The sequence below is a fragment of the Scomber japonicus genome, chromosome 8 (assembly GCF_027409825.1).
Source record: "Scomber japonicus isolate fScoJap1 chromosome 8, fScoJap1.pri, whole genome shotgun sequence".
Taxonomy (NCBI): Eukaryota; Metazoa; Chordata; class Actinopteri; order Scombriformes; family Scombridae; genus Scomber; species Scomber japonicus.
In genome coordinates, this window is record NC_070585.1 from 15,259,612 (window position 1) to 15,275,125 (window position 15,514).

Here is a 15,514-nt window from a genome sequence, read left to right on the forward strand (position 1 = left end):
TAATTTTGTTTAACACCACTTATAGGATTCTCAAAGGCACAGTGAGTATCATTAAGAGCTCCCATAAGCAGACGATTGAGTTCAGAAAATAAACACTCCCACATATTCGGTACGGGTTTGTTATCCATCTCAATGCAAAATAGACTACATCATGAAACTAGGCTCAAACTAAAAGCAGTCAATAACTGTTCTCACTAACAAAACAGAGAGAGGAAAAAGCACCAGCACTCCACCTGACTGCTAAAATGTGAGATTTTCAGTATGAGACATTTCATCAAGCACAGGAAAACAATGATTGACAGAAGGAGAGAATGAATCATGACAGACCGGGAGAAAGGACAGACAGACACATCTACAGATTGAACAAGTGTGGCGATCGCCTCCAAAAAATTTGATATGAAAGAAATGCCTGGGGGAAATTCAGACACTCACCTCCTTTTCTCCCTCTTCCTTCGCTTTCCTTCTCTCAGTACAGACGTGCAGTGGAGTAGATGGCACTCCTTATCTCACTGCTGCTATGGTGCCTGCAAGAGCACACCCCTCTCTGCCCATTCATAGCTCCACCGACGCACCACTCATGCATGAATGGACACAGACAGACACACACACACACACACACACACACACACACACACACACACACAGAGGCCTATGTATGTAACACCAGGTGTGCCAATTGTCATTCGTATGCTATCGTCTCCAGCTTGGGATGTGAAAAACAGGTATGTTTACTTATACAGCTCTGTTCATGATCACAGGCTAATTAAATTTTACATCTACAAGGTAATGATACAGGCAAGGTAGGGGAATGGGATGCTTCCCAAAACCTCATACTGTCATATTCTGAAATATGCATGTTGCTGACATCACCCGTGTGGATGAATCCATCTATGACTCATCTAATTTGTTTTGTAACCCATACAATAGCCAAATACACTGCATAATAGTCCTTGAAGGCTCCTCAACTGAAAAGCACCTTCCAGCAACAAGTCCATAGACAGATGAAGCAAGTCATTGGCTACAAACCTGTGATGAGGAGCCAATCACGGCACTTCCCTGATCCCCCGTCACAGTGCAAAAATGACATCATTGCATGACGGCATTGTTAGAGGGAGTTTTCCCTTCCACGGTACACCAAACACACAGGATAATGTAATCAAACCTAGTTATAATTGACTCAGATAGATACAGAACAGACCAGATTACACTGCATGACTCATACAGCCACTCTACTGGGGCAGCAGGGCTTTGGCTGTAATACATTTAAAACCAAGTCACGTAGCATTTGTCAGGCAGGAACCTGACCTGACAAATTAAATATTTTCACTGGTGACTAAAAGATGAAACCTCAAGTCTTTTCCCTACAACAAATTCAGACCGGAATGATCATATTTCACCATTATACACTTTAATTCTTTTGATACACCCTGTGTGATAGGTTTAAGAAACAACTGTACCCGCTGTAATACAGCATAATTAATTAATGATAAGGACCCTGAGATGAATGAGGTGACAGAAAACAAGACTTGACCAGGGCTTTAAGTGCCATCACAGCAAAATAAAATGTATAAACAACATTATAAATCAAAAGTATGCAAACAAAACAGAAATCAGTCATTTAAAATATTAAAATTCATCTCCACTCAAAATGAGTAATCTTAATTGAAATAAAAATTAAAAAAAACACACAATTGTGCAACACACTTCAAACCTCCATTGGACAGCCCTGTGCAGAAACATGTTCTTGCTAAGAGTGTAAAGATAAGGGAAACTGCAACATAAGGTTGTGACAAAGACCAGCAATGTGAACTGCAATTCAAACTGTACAGCTTCAAACGTCAGGGAAACCTGAAGCAAACATACGGGTTTCAGGCTTAACTGCTGAGCTAAAATTTATTTTCAAACATTTTTGGATACATTAAACAATTCATAGCAAACATCTTTCTCCATGGGGATGTAGTGTTTCAAAATGACACTATATAAATGCTTGCCATGATCTTTATTTTTTTATATTTTGCCTCAAGAGGACACTAGTAGCAGAGATGGGAGCACACTGCTGATTCAGAGCTTATTTGTAAACAATTAATAAAAAGTGCTAGACCATTTTTTTCACTAAAAATGAGTTTCTGTCTTTTGACATGATCAGCAACACAGACTGTTGTTGATCATATCCTTGTCCAACCCAAACATGATGAAAAAAAGTCTCACAGTGTCGTTTCCCTCATGTCTTTGGGATCAACTTCCTCTGAACTAGAAGCTGGTGACGTCTTGACTTCTGATTTCTCTTTTGAGTCTTCTGCAGAGGAAGATCTGGTTGTACTGGACTCCTTTGGCTCTGTGTCTTGTCCCTGGTCTAAGGTCAGCTGTAGGAACGAAGGGATCTCCAGCTGCTCTTTGGTTAAAAGACCTCGCTGGTCATCAACCCTGCTGCACTGAGCCCTCGACAGCATGTCCAGAAGCCCTGACACACACACACACACACACACACACACACGAGATCATGCCAAGTTTGGCATTCATTCAAATAAACAGATGACCTCATCCTATTCTTTAAACTACCTTAAAGTATTTACTGTGAAAAGACATTTATCCTCATTAGATAAAGCTTTAAAAATATAAGAAAAGGATTGTGTCATTTAAGAAATAAAAATAAATCAGACTCTGTCCTGGCTAGATAATAGATTATTTTAATGGAGATTTGTTTTGTGGAATATTTTGATATTGGGTGTTGGGATGTTTTATATGATGATTTGACTTTGTATTATCTCTGTATCTGTATCTTGGGTAGTTTAGATTGGGTGGAGTGATATGCCATACAGTGAAGTGATGTATGGACATTAAAGTACACACACTCCTCTGATGAAGCTGTCCTCGTGCTTTTACTTACCCACTACTCGAAATCAGGTTTAATAAAAGGTAATAGTTAATATGATCCTACACTAGTGTTATACTTGGGTTGAGCAATGTAGATTGATATCATAATTTAGTTTATTTTGTGGAAATTCAGTTGAGGCACCTGAGCATGAAAGTTCCTTCTTGATGTTGTAGACTAGACATGTCCAAACTATTCCACAAAGGGCCGTGTGCCTTCAGGTTTTTTATTCTAACCAGTAAAGAGAACATGATTCGGCCAATCAACTGTCTGAAGACTGAGATCAGTTGATTAAATGAGTCAAGCCTTGTGAGCTTCCTGACTGGTTGGAATGAAAACCTGCAGCCACATGATTTGGACACCTCTGTTGTAGACAGCACCAGGCAAACAATCTCACCACAAAGTTCCTTTAAGTAGTGGTTCCTGAGCTTTCAGTCACAACACACAATTTTACTCAGCAGATGAGTTTGTCCACTGGTCGCAGCATTTTATTTATTTATCTCTTCTCTAATTCAATCTGCTGAGAAAGATCATGCAACATGATGTAAAGCTGTGTAACATCTTGTATACCTTGTGTTGAGATGGTTTTGTTAACAGCTGAGGAACTTGATAACATGGAGGTCCAGTTCCTTTGTGTCGGACCTTGTGTTGAGAATCTCTTGTCTCGAACTGCTGTTACCAATATCAAAAATGAACTTTTAAGCTCAAAATTGTATACTTACACTCACTGAGCATTTTATGATGAATATCTGTGCAATCTAATACAATCCAATATAACAGCTCTGCCATAACACATACATGAGAGAATTGGATTGCATGAAATTGCAGAGGTGTTTCTAATAAAGTGATCAATGAGTGTACATCCTCAATGTATGGATAAAAATCAAGGTTTTTCACCAAATTGATATCTTATTGTCTATATTACTCAACCCTCCTAGATACTGCTAAGGTGTCCTACCATCCATGTCGTGGTTCTTACTGGGCTTGGGCTGATGCTTTGATCTCGCCGTCTGCGGTGATGATCGGGCCTCCAGACCAGCTGCAATCACTGCTCCTGTCTGGAATCAAGACAGATGATAAACACCAATTCCAGCTTATCGGTATGTTAAAAGACTGTTTGATAGGTTTGAAAATCCAGTCACAGTGAAAGCTTTTTTTGGTTTGTTTTTTTACAAATCACAAGGATTTCACTTTTCATTTAATCAGAGAAATGTTACTTTATTAACAAACAAGACTATTGGCTGTATCCAGAAGTCTTGTTCTTCAAACGATAATCTTTATTATATTCTTATTTAGCCACTAAATAATATATTTAGGTAATAAAAGGGAATTCATTCTACTTCTCTGAAGGACTGAGAAATCCCTTTAGTCAAAATTCTCATTATCACCAATATATTAAATCAAATCACACACTAGAGGGGGAAAATGTACATACTGTAGGTTTTTTCCCCCCATAGCATACAACTACAGTTCAGTTTCCTGTTTGGCAGTCTGTGAGTATCACCTCACCTGTGTGGCTGCAGCAATACCACTGGCTCTGAAAGTGTTGCTTTGGTCTCTTCCTGCTGAAACCAAACAAATATACAATTCAGTTTACTACTACTGTGTGGAAACAAAAGCTTTCACTTCCAGTAGGCGAGTAGTCAGTAGGCTGCTGATGATGAACTTCCCCACTGTGTAAAACACTTACAACAGCCAGATGAAATATATTTGACAAGAATTAAACTGGTCCTCTTTGGATACAGCTACTCTAATCAAATTTATTCTACTTTTGGTAACAGCAGCCAGTGGAGCTGAGGCTGAGAGCACTGATCCAAAGTGAAATCGGTCCTGGTTTCTCAGCAGTTAGGAAGCGAGGTGAGCGAACTCAAAGCGACATAGCACTCAACAAACCAAATGGACTCCGACATCACAGCCCCACAGAAAAAGGATGAAGAGTGAGAGAGACTCGCACACAAAGAAATCGGAGTAGGGGAAAGAGGAATGAGCAGACAGTGACACGTAAAAACCAGGGCAGTAAAATGGACATTGAAAAGACCCTCTTCCCTGCCAGCCAAGAGTAGGCAAGAGCCAAGAAATGCAGAAACACTTTGTAGGACACATTAAAGAAACTATTAAATGAATAAGACAACACAGCCAAGGTTCAGGCAACAGTCACAAGAAAATACACAACACATAGTCGTATCATCCACGTCACACTAACAGAAGATGTACCTTTATCTGATTTGAATTAACCAATTTTATTTATTTGGCCAATAAAGTTTGTTTTCATCTGGTGGATGCTTTTGGGGAAGCAATGTAGTTGTGTAAATGATGTAAACTCAATAAACTCCCCCCCAACATTAGAGAAGAACATTTTAAAAAAAGGTCAAGAGTTTTAACCTTTGATTTTGTCAAGCCGTAACTTCTTATTGGCCAGTCTGAATACAGTGGCGCTCATGTTCAAGGGCTCGTCAGTTTCGACCTAAAACGACAAACATCAAAACCAGACAGAAAATTATGCATAACACAGAGAAAACCCCACATCAGGGCATTGGTAAGTCAATTATTCCACTGCACAAAATATAAGTGTAATGTAAGTTCAATTTTCAGGAGTTACAGATTTGATGTAAATATTAAAATTCACATTGATACATTAGAGACATGAGTGCTTGCAGGACAAATGGACAGAATTTTTAAAACGTAGTACATTTAAAAATGACGTGTGTGTGAATTACATCGAAATGTTGTTTCAACTTCAATGTTGTGTCAACTCCATCAGCTTTGTGTCATATTGTGTCCATCCACAACACAGGTAATTACAAGACACTCACTCACTCAGTTACTCACTCACTCACCATGGTAACCAGGGCCTCTTGTGGCTTAAGGTGGTGTTTCTGTAGCACCGCAGAGAGCGCCTCCTGCAGCGTCTTACTGGACTTCGCCACGATGCCCAGTGTCTTACCAGTCAAGGTATTGTCCAGCCTGAAATACACAAACATTTCAATACACTCACAGTAACAAGACAGTACATCTAAAATTGTATGCAGTGGAATAGTAGTAGAACACAATTAAAATCTGGACAGGAAAAGACTACTCAGAGAAATTTGCTACTCAATCACATCTTTACAGCAAATCCAAATTTGATTTAAATTTGACACCTGATAAACTAAATGATAACTGGCCAGAGAACCAGTTTATGTCTCATGTTAACACAAGGACTTTCCTCTATTAATACTGTGAGAAGTGGCATGCTGTAGAGGGGATGTGGGTGTGAAAAGCCTTCTAGGGTGGCAAAGACAGAAAAAAAAAGGAAATGAAGGAAGAGGCACAGTTGACTCACGCAAACATCACCCTAAGCTCAAGAGAGACCTGCTGATCTCTCAGTACAGAGCAGTCCTGGTCCAGTGATAAGGGCTGCAAAGAGAACAGCATGTATCAGGCAAGAGAGAAATGAACTCTCAGAGATGTCACCATTAAGTGGAAGTACTTTAAAATACATTTGACAAAGTTTTTGGAAATGAAAACACTGTGTAATGAGGCAGTGAGGGGATGTGTTAGAACAGGAAGAGGGTAGTCATCTTTCTCATACCGCCTGTTGCTAAACAACTTTGGGGAGACATTCTTGAACAGCTTCTTAATATAAAGCTTTTTTATTTTTTTTTAAATTTCCCAGCATGTGCAGGAGATAGAGCAGCTAAGCGCTCACCTTGTCCTTGCCTTTAAGGTAGATGAAAACATCTTTCAGCGGGAAGCCTCTCTTCTCACACAGGCTAGCCAGCATGTCTCTGATGGGCAGGCCATTAGGTGTGGGGGCCAAGGAGGCACTGCCATCAGGTAGGTAGACACAGCAATAGCCCCCCTCCATCCCATACCGGCTCCCAATTCCACTCAACTCTAAGGAGTGGGGACTCAATCGGCCATTCTTCACAGAGAGAGAAGAGAAAAACGTACATAAGAGTGGGAAATAGTTCTCACAAATCATAGACTGTCCCTTTCTGACAGATTTTCTCCTACAATGCACTGCGGAAAATCTTTATCATTCATGTGTACATACTCATAAATCTTAAAGTCACATTTTCCCCCCATTGACCAGTACAAGTTCCATGTACAAATGTACTGACCTGAATTTGCCTGTAGAGTGCGCCAAGCTCCACACTGCTGGTCGATTTGATCGGCATATGGGACTCTTTCTGAGAGGCCGAAACATGGGTGTTGGATGTGTCTATTGATATTGGCGTAAGAAAAGACCACAAGGAGAGATTGTGAGATAAAATTAAAGGATTTACATGAAAGCTTATTTTAGAAGCAGAAGATCTGCCATGTGAAAGGCACTATACCTCCCCAGGAGCCTCTTTTTTGTCGATGTTTCTCTGAAGCACTCTTGCCCCCTTGTTTGTTGTCTGACTTCTTGTTCTGTGTGAGGCATTGATGACTTGTCATTACAGAAAAGTAAAATTTCACATTAAAGAAAAAAAAGGTTTTGTAAACAAGCGCCCTGTTGTTTTTTCTTATATTTTCTTGCTGTCACTCTACCTTCCTGTCACTTAAGGATGGGCTTCTGGTGGCCATGTCCTCCAAGGATCCCATGCGGGCAGGTTCTATAGAGAGCTGAGGTAGAAGCTTGCCTTCTACACTTGCTAGGGTGCAGCTCTGGTAAAGAGGAGAGCGCACAAAGCGCCTGTAGCTGTCCATCTTCATCAGCTTAAATATCTGGAGAGACAGTGATACACACAGTAAACCAGGACATCAACTATATGTCACTTTTTTTGCTGAATTGGGAATGTGGGCTCCAAACAGACCTGTGTTTGAGCCTTGTTAAACATATCAGTTGTGGGTTCTTTCAGGTCCTTCTCCTCTGTCTTGGCTGTGTCATCAATGTTGACTGAGTAGGGGGCGTTTTCAGACAGGTAGGTATTATAGATGAAGCGAGCTTTTTCCTTTAGCTGCAAACAAAATAGCTCCATCAGACTAAAAACGATTTAATTATGAAACTATAATTTCTCAGAACACATACAAACCCCAAAAGCACACTGACAAGCAAGTATTTAGCTGAGAATGTAATGATCATTTTTTGACGCAGTGTTAGCCACATCCTGTAACTCATTCAAAAAAACAACCTTCTCAACCATCACATACTGCAAGCAATGCAATCAAAAAGTCACTGAAAGGCTATTCATTTCTCAGAGCTGAGCAACTACATACACTCAAACAATGTCAATTTCCATACTTCATGTTGCCAAGCAATGTTTTGAACAGAGTGACAGTGTAAAATAAGGCAAACATCTTAGCTTTTCACAAGCTGAGGTCTGATACTTCACCTGTCAGGTCAATTGTAAATGTATAATTTTTACTGAGTTGTTGTTGATTAATGCTACTTGAAACTAAGTGACTAAATTATAAAATCTTTTGCAACATAAATGAAGCAATATCAAAATTAAAGGCAAACAACAACATCAGGTCAAACTTTAGAGAAAACTAGCAACCAAGTGGCTATAACCTATAAAAATAGGTTTCAAGAAATATTTACAATGAAAGTAATTTATGAAAAAGGGAGCATAAGCAGAGTACAAAAACACCACAATGAATCAAAAGTGGAGAAGTTTTATTTTATTCTATTTATTTTTAAAAAGGGGAAAAAAAGCTTTCATACCTTGCATATGGAGGTGGCCGGAATCTTCCTGAACTTTTCACAATCCTGCCAGAATAAAATGTTCTCCTCACTCACCTCAGATCTCAAAAAGGCCTGTGGAGAAACACATACAAAGAGTATGAACACATGCGGCACACCTAGTAAGAGGAAGTTCGTCAATATTAACATTTACTGAAATCACTTTCACAGTATGCACATGTGTGCTGAGTGTGTCTCACCCTGAAGTAGTATACTCCAATGGAGTCCTCCAACAATTTTTCAAATGAGACAGCCCAGCTCAGTACGTTGGCTGAGCCACCCTCTCCGCCTGGAGTCCCAGGAAGGCTGGAGCTACTGCCTCCACAGCCCCGTGCAGACATATTCAACTCTACACACATCCAGACACAAACACACCCATTTAGCAGCACAGAGAGGCATGATCAAGAATGAAACTGAATCAGATATTTTTTCATGTCATGCATGGACATGTCCCTTTCTAAGAAATGTGAGTTGTACAGCGTGGCAGTGTGCACGTTGACTGTTCATGCTTACCTCCATCTGACACTGCCTGGCTCTGTGAGGAAAGAGGGAGAGAGAGGGTGGAGATAAGGCAGAGCACAACACTAAACAAACTTAAGAAACATCTGATAAGACCGAAAACATTTGAGTGAGGCTCAATTATTAATTATCATAATTATCATTCATAGTTCCTAATATGGTGGTGGCTGAGAAATTGAATATTAACTTGACTCAAAATTAAAATAAATAGGAATTATATTTAAATTATTCCTACTCTTTAGTTGATCACTGATATGAAGTGTTGATTCTGTGGTGGCACTTAAGGACAAAACCCATACAGAAGCAAAAGGAGGTGTGTTCAGAATCCATAAATGTTACGAAATGTGAAATGCTTATACAAATGAACACAAACAAAAGAAAAGCGAGGCAAAATACAGTAAACCACAAAACTAAATATGGAGATGTTCAATGCATTGAACAAGCTTTAAAGTGTTCTTTAACTTTTATTAGACACAGAACCTAAGCAACAGAAGCTAACCACAAGCACACATGCATTCATTTAGGAAGTGAAATGTGAACACCAGCTGCATGTTTTTTTCTATTTGCCTTTTGTTTTTCTCCTGTATGTAACAGTGGGTTAGTGCAATCAGCCAAGGCAGGAAGTGGTTGTGACACTGATGACAATGGCTCTCATTCAGCTTTCAGAGCTTGTCAAAGACATTCATAGTCATCTGTCAATGCTTAGGAAATGCACAAACTTTTTGGGAGCTAAGAGTTGCTTTTAGAGATTGTATAAAAGCATAACATAACGAAGGAACCTTGATATTGATCCAAAACCCCTTAGGAGATATTTGAAGAAAAAAAAAAAGGATCTGCAGGTTACTTGTATCTGTTGATACAGGATGTTTAGTTCCAAGAATGACACAAAAGAAATTATTAATTTAGAGGTGGCCCAGTAGCTAACATCAAAAAGGAGCTGGGTTTGAGCCCATGAGTATTTCTGCATGAACTTTGAGTGTTCTCTTTTCAGTTTGGGTTTCCTCTGGTTACTCTGGTTTCCTCCTTCAAAGACTCTAAAATTGCCCAGAGGTGTAAATATGAATGCATTTGTCTACATACACACACACACACAAGACAAGGCCAATGATAGATTAGTATCTTCTATATAGAAGATATAGTTGAATTTGCCACATTATGACAGCTCTTTGTCGGGTTTGCGAAATATATTAAATACAAACTGAAGGTTTAGGTAAGTTAATGTCAGGCTGTTAACACTAACTCCAGCTTATCTACAGTAGACTCCTCTCTGATATATGCTGCAGGATATTTAAATCAAAAGTGAATGAGCCAACTGCTGAGTCATACAGATAGTTACCAACCATAATGTGAGAAAACCTTTTGCCATAACCAGACAAGGTTTAGGAAGTTTTAACACCAAAGTCCTGGGAGAGACAGTTCGACAGTCATCTCAGCTCAGTATAAAGCATCTTCTATGTAGAAATAGACAAAAACTTGATACACAAGCAGGATATGACCATTAATAATGTGTTAACTTGGCCCATATAAGGTTCATATAGGCCAGATGTTTCTGCAGGTGTGAACTTCACTGGGACTCTAACCATGAAAACACATGGCAGTGCCAACCAATAGACATCCCAGGATTGAGTCAGGACAGGAAGAATTCAACAGGAGAAAACAGACATACTTCCTCAACAGTTTTCTAATTTATCATCAGCATCTTACTGAGAAGCTTAGGTTCTCGTACACTGCAACCAAGAACAATATCTAAGGATCAGGACTCTCTGTAAACCATTGGAAGGAGAGATGAAATTGTGAAAGAGTCTGCAGCAACAATTATAGGAACATTTCCGATCACTCAAAATGCAAAGCACAGACAGTCCCTTTCCTAAACCACAACAGCATCCAGGTCCTCTCAGCCTCTATTAAATACATATTTAGATACAGTAACACCTTTACCAGAGCCATCCTAGTTCAAGAAAAGCTGTGGTCTCACACAGAGTAGACCTGAGCCAACCCGGCCTACACACGACAGATTGACAAACAGGCACGGCTTGGTTTCCGCCTCTGACTCAAGCAGGCCCAGTCTGTTTTCAGTAGCAACCAACTGTAGTCACACAGCCTGATTGGTTCTGGCACTGCTGAGGAGCGGAGACAATACAACACAAGCCAATACAAGAAACCATTCCACTTGACAGAAAAGCTATTAATGTGGATGTCAACTTAATAGTATCAGTAAAGATAAAAATGTAGGCTGAAACATAACAACTTTCCACTGTGTAACAGTTCATGAAACCTTGCAACATGCTCCATATTGACTGGCAGTGCCTTCTTTACATAAATAAACTAACTAACTAAGAGACAGATTCAGCAACCAACGAAACCAAAAGTGTTATTAACTTACCATGTGGCCAACGGGGATTCCTAAAGCATTAAGATTCTTCGCCATGGTGGCCCACACACCAGACTAAACTAAAGTCTTATGCGATGTGTGCACACTATCAGGGGACAGAAAGGAGTGCTCCACCCAAATATGATGCACACTCTTCACATACACACACATACACACACACACACACTCACTCAAAAACTCTTCACTTGGGTCTTCCTGTCACTTCCTGCTTGGAAGGGAAGTCTTTGCCATAGCAACAAGCCACAAAAGAGGAAGTATGGTTACTATGATCAAACTGTTCTCGGCCCACGTCTTGAGAAACACTGATGTGGGAACACAGACAAGACAGATGCACACTATTTGTGTTTGATGTACAGTCACTGTACTACGACTTACTTGACACAGCTTACAACCATTATAAGACCCTGCTGCAGATGCACTTCTGCATTTCATTTTTTTTGGTTGTTTTTTTTTCCACACACTTGGACTCTTTTCAAAGTTTGTTTCATTTTGGCATAGAGACGTTTCATTTTACCTGGAAGTCTTTGAGACAGTTGTATGAATACAATGAGTATTAACTTCACAACTCTAACACAATTACAGGCTCTTTTTTAGCCAGAATTCAACATCTAACTCTACACTGTCAAGGATATTAGTTAGTGAACAAAACAATTTGAACAGAGGCCTAATACACAGAGCATTAGCTCATCAGTTTATTAAAATTATTATGTAGATATAGCAATTTAATGAATGCAATTCACAACATATATTTGCATCAAGGTTAACAACGTTCACTATTTGTCAATTACAGCACCCTATGTATGGCCAAACACTGATCAACAGATATGCACTTTCCAAATAGATAGTATGAAAATGATTGTCATACCTTGTCATCACACATGCCTTTGGCTATGATGCACCATTTGTCATGTTTTCTCAATTGCTTTTGTGCTGCAGCTTTTACCAGGTAGGAGAACCTATGATAAATTCCTCGGAAAGCTACCATCTTCAGGAAAATAGACACACTTAGGTCAAGATAAGAGAGGCAACAAGATGTGTGCTGAAGGTCTACAGGTCAGAGTTAATTAACAGCTTTAATCTTACCTGATTGGTTTCCCTGAGTCCTGACATGCTCTAGGTAACGACCCCAGGTGAAGCAGGACATTTTGATTAATGGTGCTAATTTCTTTCCTGGAGAAATTATAGTTTACACATTTAAACATTGGAAATAACTGTGACAAAAGCTTCCCCTGGTTGTTAAAGTGCATGGCTCTTAAAATGGTTTTGTAAAGGCTTTGTGTGGCTCTATTTGAATAGGGTATATTCAGCTAGTTGTATTGGCAACAGTTCTTCTGTACTTTCAAGTACAGAAGAACTGCAAACTTAAAATGTACTAAGCCTACGAACAAAAAGTCAAAGTAAACAATATATTTTTGAACAAATCCTATTAATTTGGACCTATTTGTTTGATGCTCTAGAAACACTACAAATTTAACCAAGAACATTTTTTGTATTTTATGTATACAAAACTGCAAAAGTGGGTTATGACAGAAAGCAACATGACTGATAGTCTGACAAAAAGGGGGCATTAATGCTGATCATATGGAAAACAAAGATGCATAAATGAAAGTAGGGACACAAAAACAGTGGTGCCAGAAGAAAGATGTCGTTATACCCAAATAAACATAACATTGAAGTAGTTTTATGGCTACCATATTACTGACCCTAACACTGAAAAGTGAGAAAGCAAAAGTCAAAAAGTGAGAAGGGATTTTTTGTTGTTTACAATTTACAACACTATTGTCTCAGTGGTTTACTTTCCTCAAAACCAAACTCACTGCAATTGGGAGGATAGTTTCATTTTTGCCAGCACGCCATTTTATGGATAATTTGCTCATTTTTCTTTAGTGGATAAAAGAAATCAGATAGAGGGATATGTATTTTTTTCATTATTTCTCTGTCAACAAGTTTTTGCAGGCAGTCAAAATAACTCTAGTCTTGTTCATTGTGTACACAGAACTACCATTGCCCTACAGTAGGTCTGCAGTTTATTACATACACACGCATTTCATTGCAGTTATCGCTGAAAGGAGAGGCCATTAGCTCAGAGGTGATTTGAATCCTTGAACCAATTAGATTGTGTGGTTTGCATATTCTCCGTGTGTCTATGTGAGCTTTCTCTGGAACCATGCTTTCCTCCCGTCTGTAAAGTGTGAATGTGTTCAATCTGTCCAGACACCCATGCACTGTCACTTTCCCAATGCATGCTGGAACAGGCTGTAGCACCTCATGAACCTCAAAAGGATAGAAAAATACAGATGATCAGCAGCACTCTCTACTGGCCATTCTGCAAATAAAAACTCTATATTTTTCATAACAGCCATCCATAAGAGAAAATATTGTATCCCCTGAATGTTCAATCTCTGATATCTCCAAAATTCCATGCAAAGTTATCCCTATGTGCGTCACAGCATTGGCTAATTTCCATATGTAAACTTTTGTTGATGACAGACAGTGCTTCAGTATACCTCCATATGTCTATTTTTGTCTGTTTTCTGTTTATTTCTCTATCTCTGTGTGTAACAAGCGTACAAATCCCACCATTTCAGCCTGAATGTCACTCAACAACATAAAAAGCAGCTTCAGTGAAACCATCATCTTTCACTATCACTCCCTCCCACTGAGTTCCAGGAATAAAGTTATTTGCATTGGTATCAGTGTTTACAATCAGTTATACTGTGCCTTCCTCAATGGAAACATTAGGCAAAGCAGAGCAGATCATCATTCAATTCTGGGGAAGCAACACCACTGCAGGTAAACATTTCAGTTGTATAATATATTTTTTTAGCAAGACAGTTATTAATAATACCACATGTAAAAGATGTAAAACATGACAGTGCTATGAAAACTGCTCCTTCTAATTAGTTTAAATGCTGCAACCTTTTAATTTGATTTTTTTTCTTTGTCTCATTCAGCTATTGATGACTGATGAATCTTTTCTAAAAGAGAATGGTTATGGCAAAGATATTCCTATATATTGTACTTGGCCATCTGTTTGGCGGTAAGGAGCCTCGTGATTTTACAGTTATATACTATGTGTTTTTGTCTTTCTTTCTGAATATGTATGCTTATTCAGCTCTGTACATCTCCATATCCTTCTGTTATTGCAGCTCATGTTAGCTTTGCATGTATTGCTGTCGACTGTCTCAAATGTAACACCACAGGAGAACCTCCAGCAGGTAAAAAAAACCAAAAACTAAACATCTCACATACCACAAAATGCAGCTTATACACCTAATGCACCTTAACAATATATGCCGTTCAATAATTGTGAGAGATACAAAGGGAAAATGTTCATAATCTCTGTTTTCCTTGTAGGTTGTCCATCCTGCCCAGTGGATGGTTCTTCCTGCATCAGTGGTTAGTGACCTCTTTTTTCTTATGTTAAAGATAGATTCTGTGGATATTACATGCAAAACAGTATATTTGATACAGTAGTTGAAGGTGGTGTGTGACCATAGAATAAGATTGACTCAAACATGGGCAACTTGGGGGAAAAAATGTTAATGAATGTGAGTCTTAACAGATTTATTACTGAAGGTTTTACTTAAAGTAATAACCTAAAAGGTTTTTATTTAAATAAATGACTGTTAAGTTACTATCTGTCGCTGAATGTGGTAACTCAATGATGATTAAGCCTCTGGCCCACTAGTGAAAGCTATTGCATTTGTAGTATTATGAACTGGGTGTCAGTGGCAACATTCCCAGGGAAAATTACAAGTTGCGCAGTTAGTGATGCCTTTTCCATCACCTGCCAGGTAGGCAGAGTTAATGCAACAGACTCACTCATCTCCCTAAATACGCCTTTCTGTGGACCTTCAGTTTTCTACACCACACACCCACTTTATCACATGGCATACCCTCTTGGTTAGGTTTAGGCATTAGGAGTGAGATGGTTAAGGTTAGGGTAAGAATATAGGGGGGGTGGAGAGTGTTAATAGTGTAATATGCCGTTAGGGGAAGAATATCAAGGATGGGTTATGTAGTGAAGTGGGCATGTCATCTAAATCTACAATGCTGCAATTAGACCCCTTCTCTTCAA

The 15,514-nt window shown here is 39.1% G+C and overlaps 1 protein-coding gene across 3 annotated transcripts; it reads right to left on the reverse strand.

The window, feature by feature from the left end:
- Window positions 1-1,400: 1,400 nt before the first annotated feature.
- rgs14b (regulator of G protein signaling 14b) lies at window positions 1,401-11,540 on the reverse strand. 3 transcript variants are annotated; one of them, XM_053324201.1, is made up of 15 exons: window positions 11,425-11,540; window positions 9,036-9,051; window positions 8,723-8,871; window positions 8,505-8,597; window positions 7,654-7,797; window positions 7,388-7,564; window positions 7,192-7,267; window positions 6,976-7,076; window positions 6,561-6,776; window positions 6,195-6,268; window positions 5,710-5,836; window positions 5,255-5,336; window positions 4,382-4,437; window positions 3,831-3,930; window positions 1,401-2,461 (listed from the first exon to the last, which is right to left on the reverse strand). In XM_053324201.1, the coding sequence occupies exons 1-15, from the start codon at window positions 11,467-11,469 to the stop codon at window positions 2,205-2,207; spliced, it is 1,713 nt and encodes a 570-aa protein (XP_053180176.1). In that variant the 5' UTR covers window positions 11,470-11,540; the 3' UTR covers window positions 1,401-2,204. The 3 variants fall into 3 exon arrangements, with proteins under 3 accessions (XP_053180176.1, XP_053180175.1, XP_053180174.1); XM_053324200.1 differs by having other exon boundaries at window positions 4,382-4,434; window positions 9,036-9,057; XM_053324199.1 differs by having other exon boundaries at window positions 9,036-9,057.
- Window positions 11,541-15,514: the final 3,974 nt, after the last annotated feature.

What these genes read in the sequence shown, in the direction of transcription:
- rgs14b (XM_053324199.1), bottom strand. Translation starts at nt 11,469, where the DNA reads ATGGCGAAGAATCTTAATGCTTTAGGAATCCCCGTTGGCCACATG. An exon ending in CATCCTTAAGTGACAGGAAG is followed by an intron (nt 7,268 to 7,387) that starts GTAGAGTGACAG and finishes TGCCTCACACAG; the next exon opens with AACAAGAAGTCAGACAACAA. An exon ending in ACCTTAAAGGCAAGGACAAG is followed by an intron (nt 6,269 to 6,560) that starts GTGAGCGCTTAG and finishes TTCTCTTTGCAG; the next exon opens with CCCTTATCACTGGACCAGGA.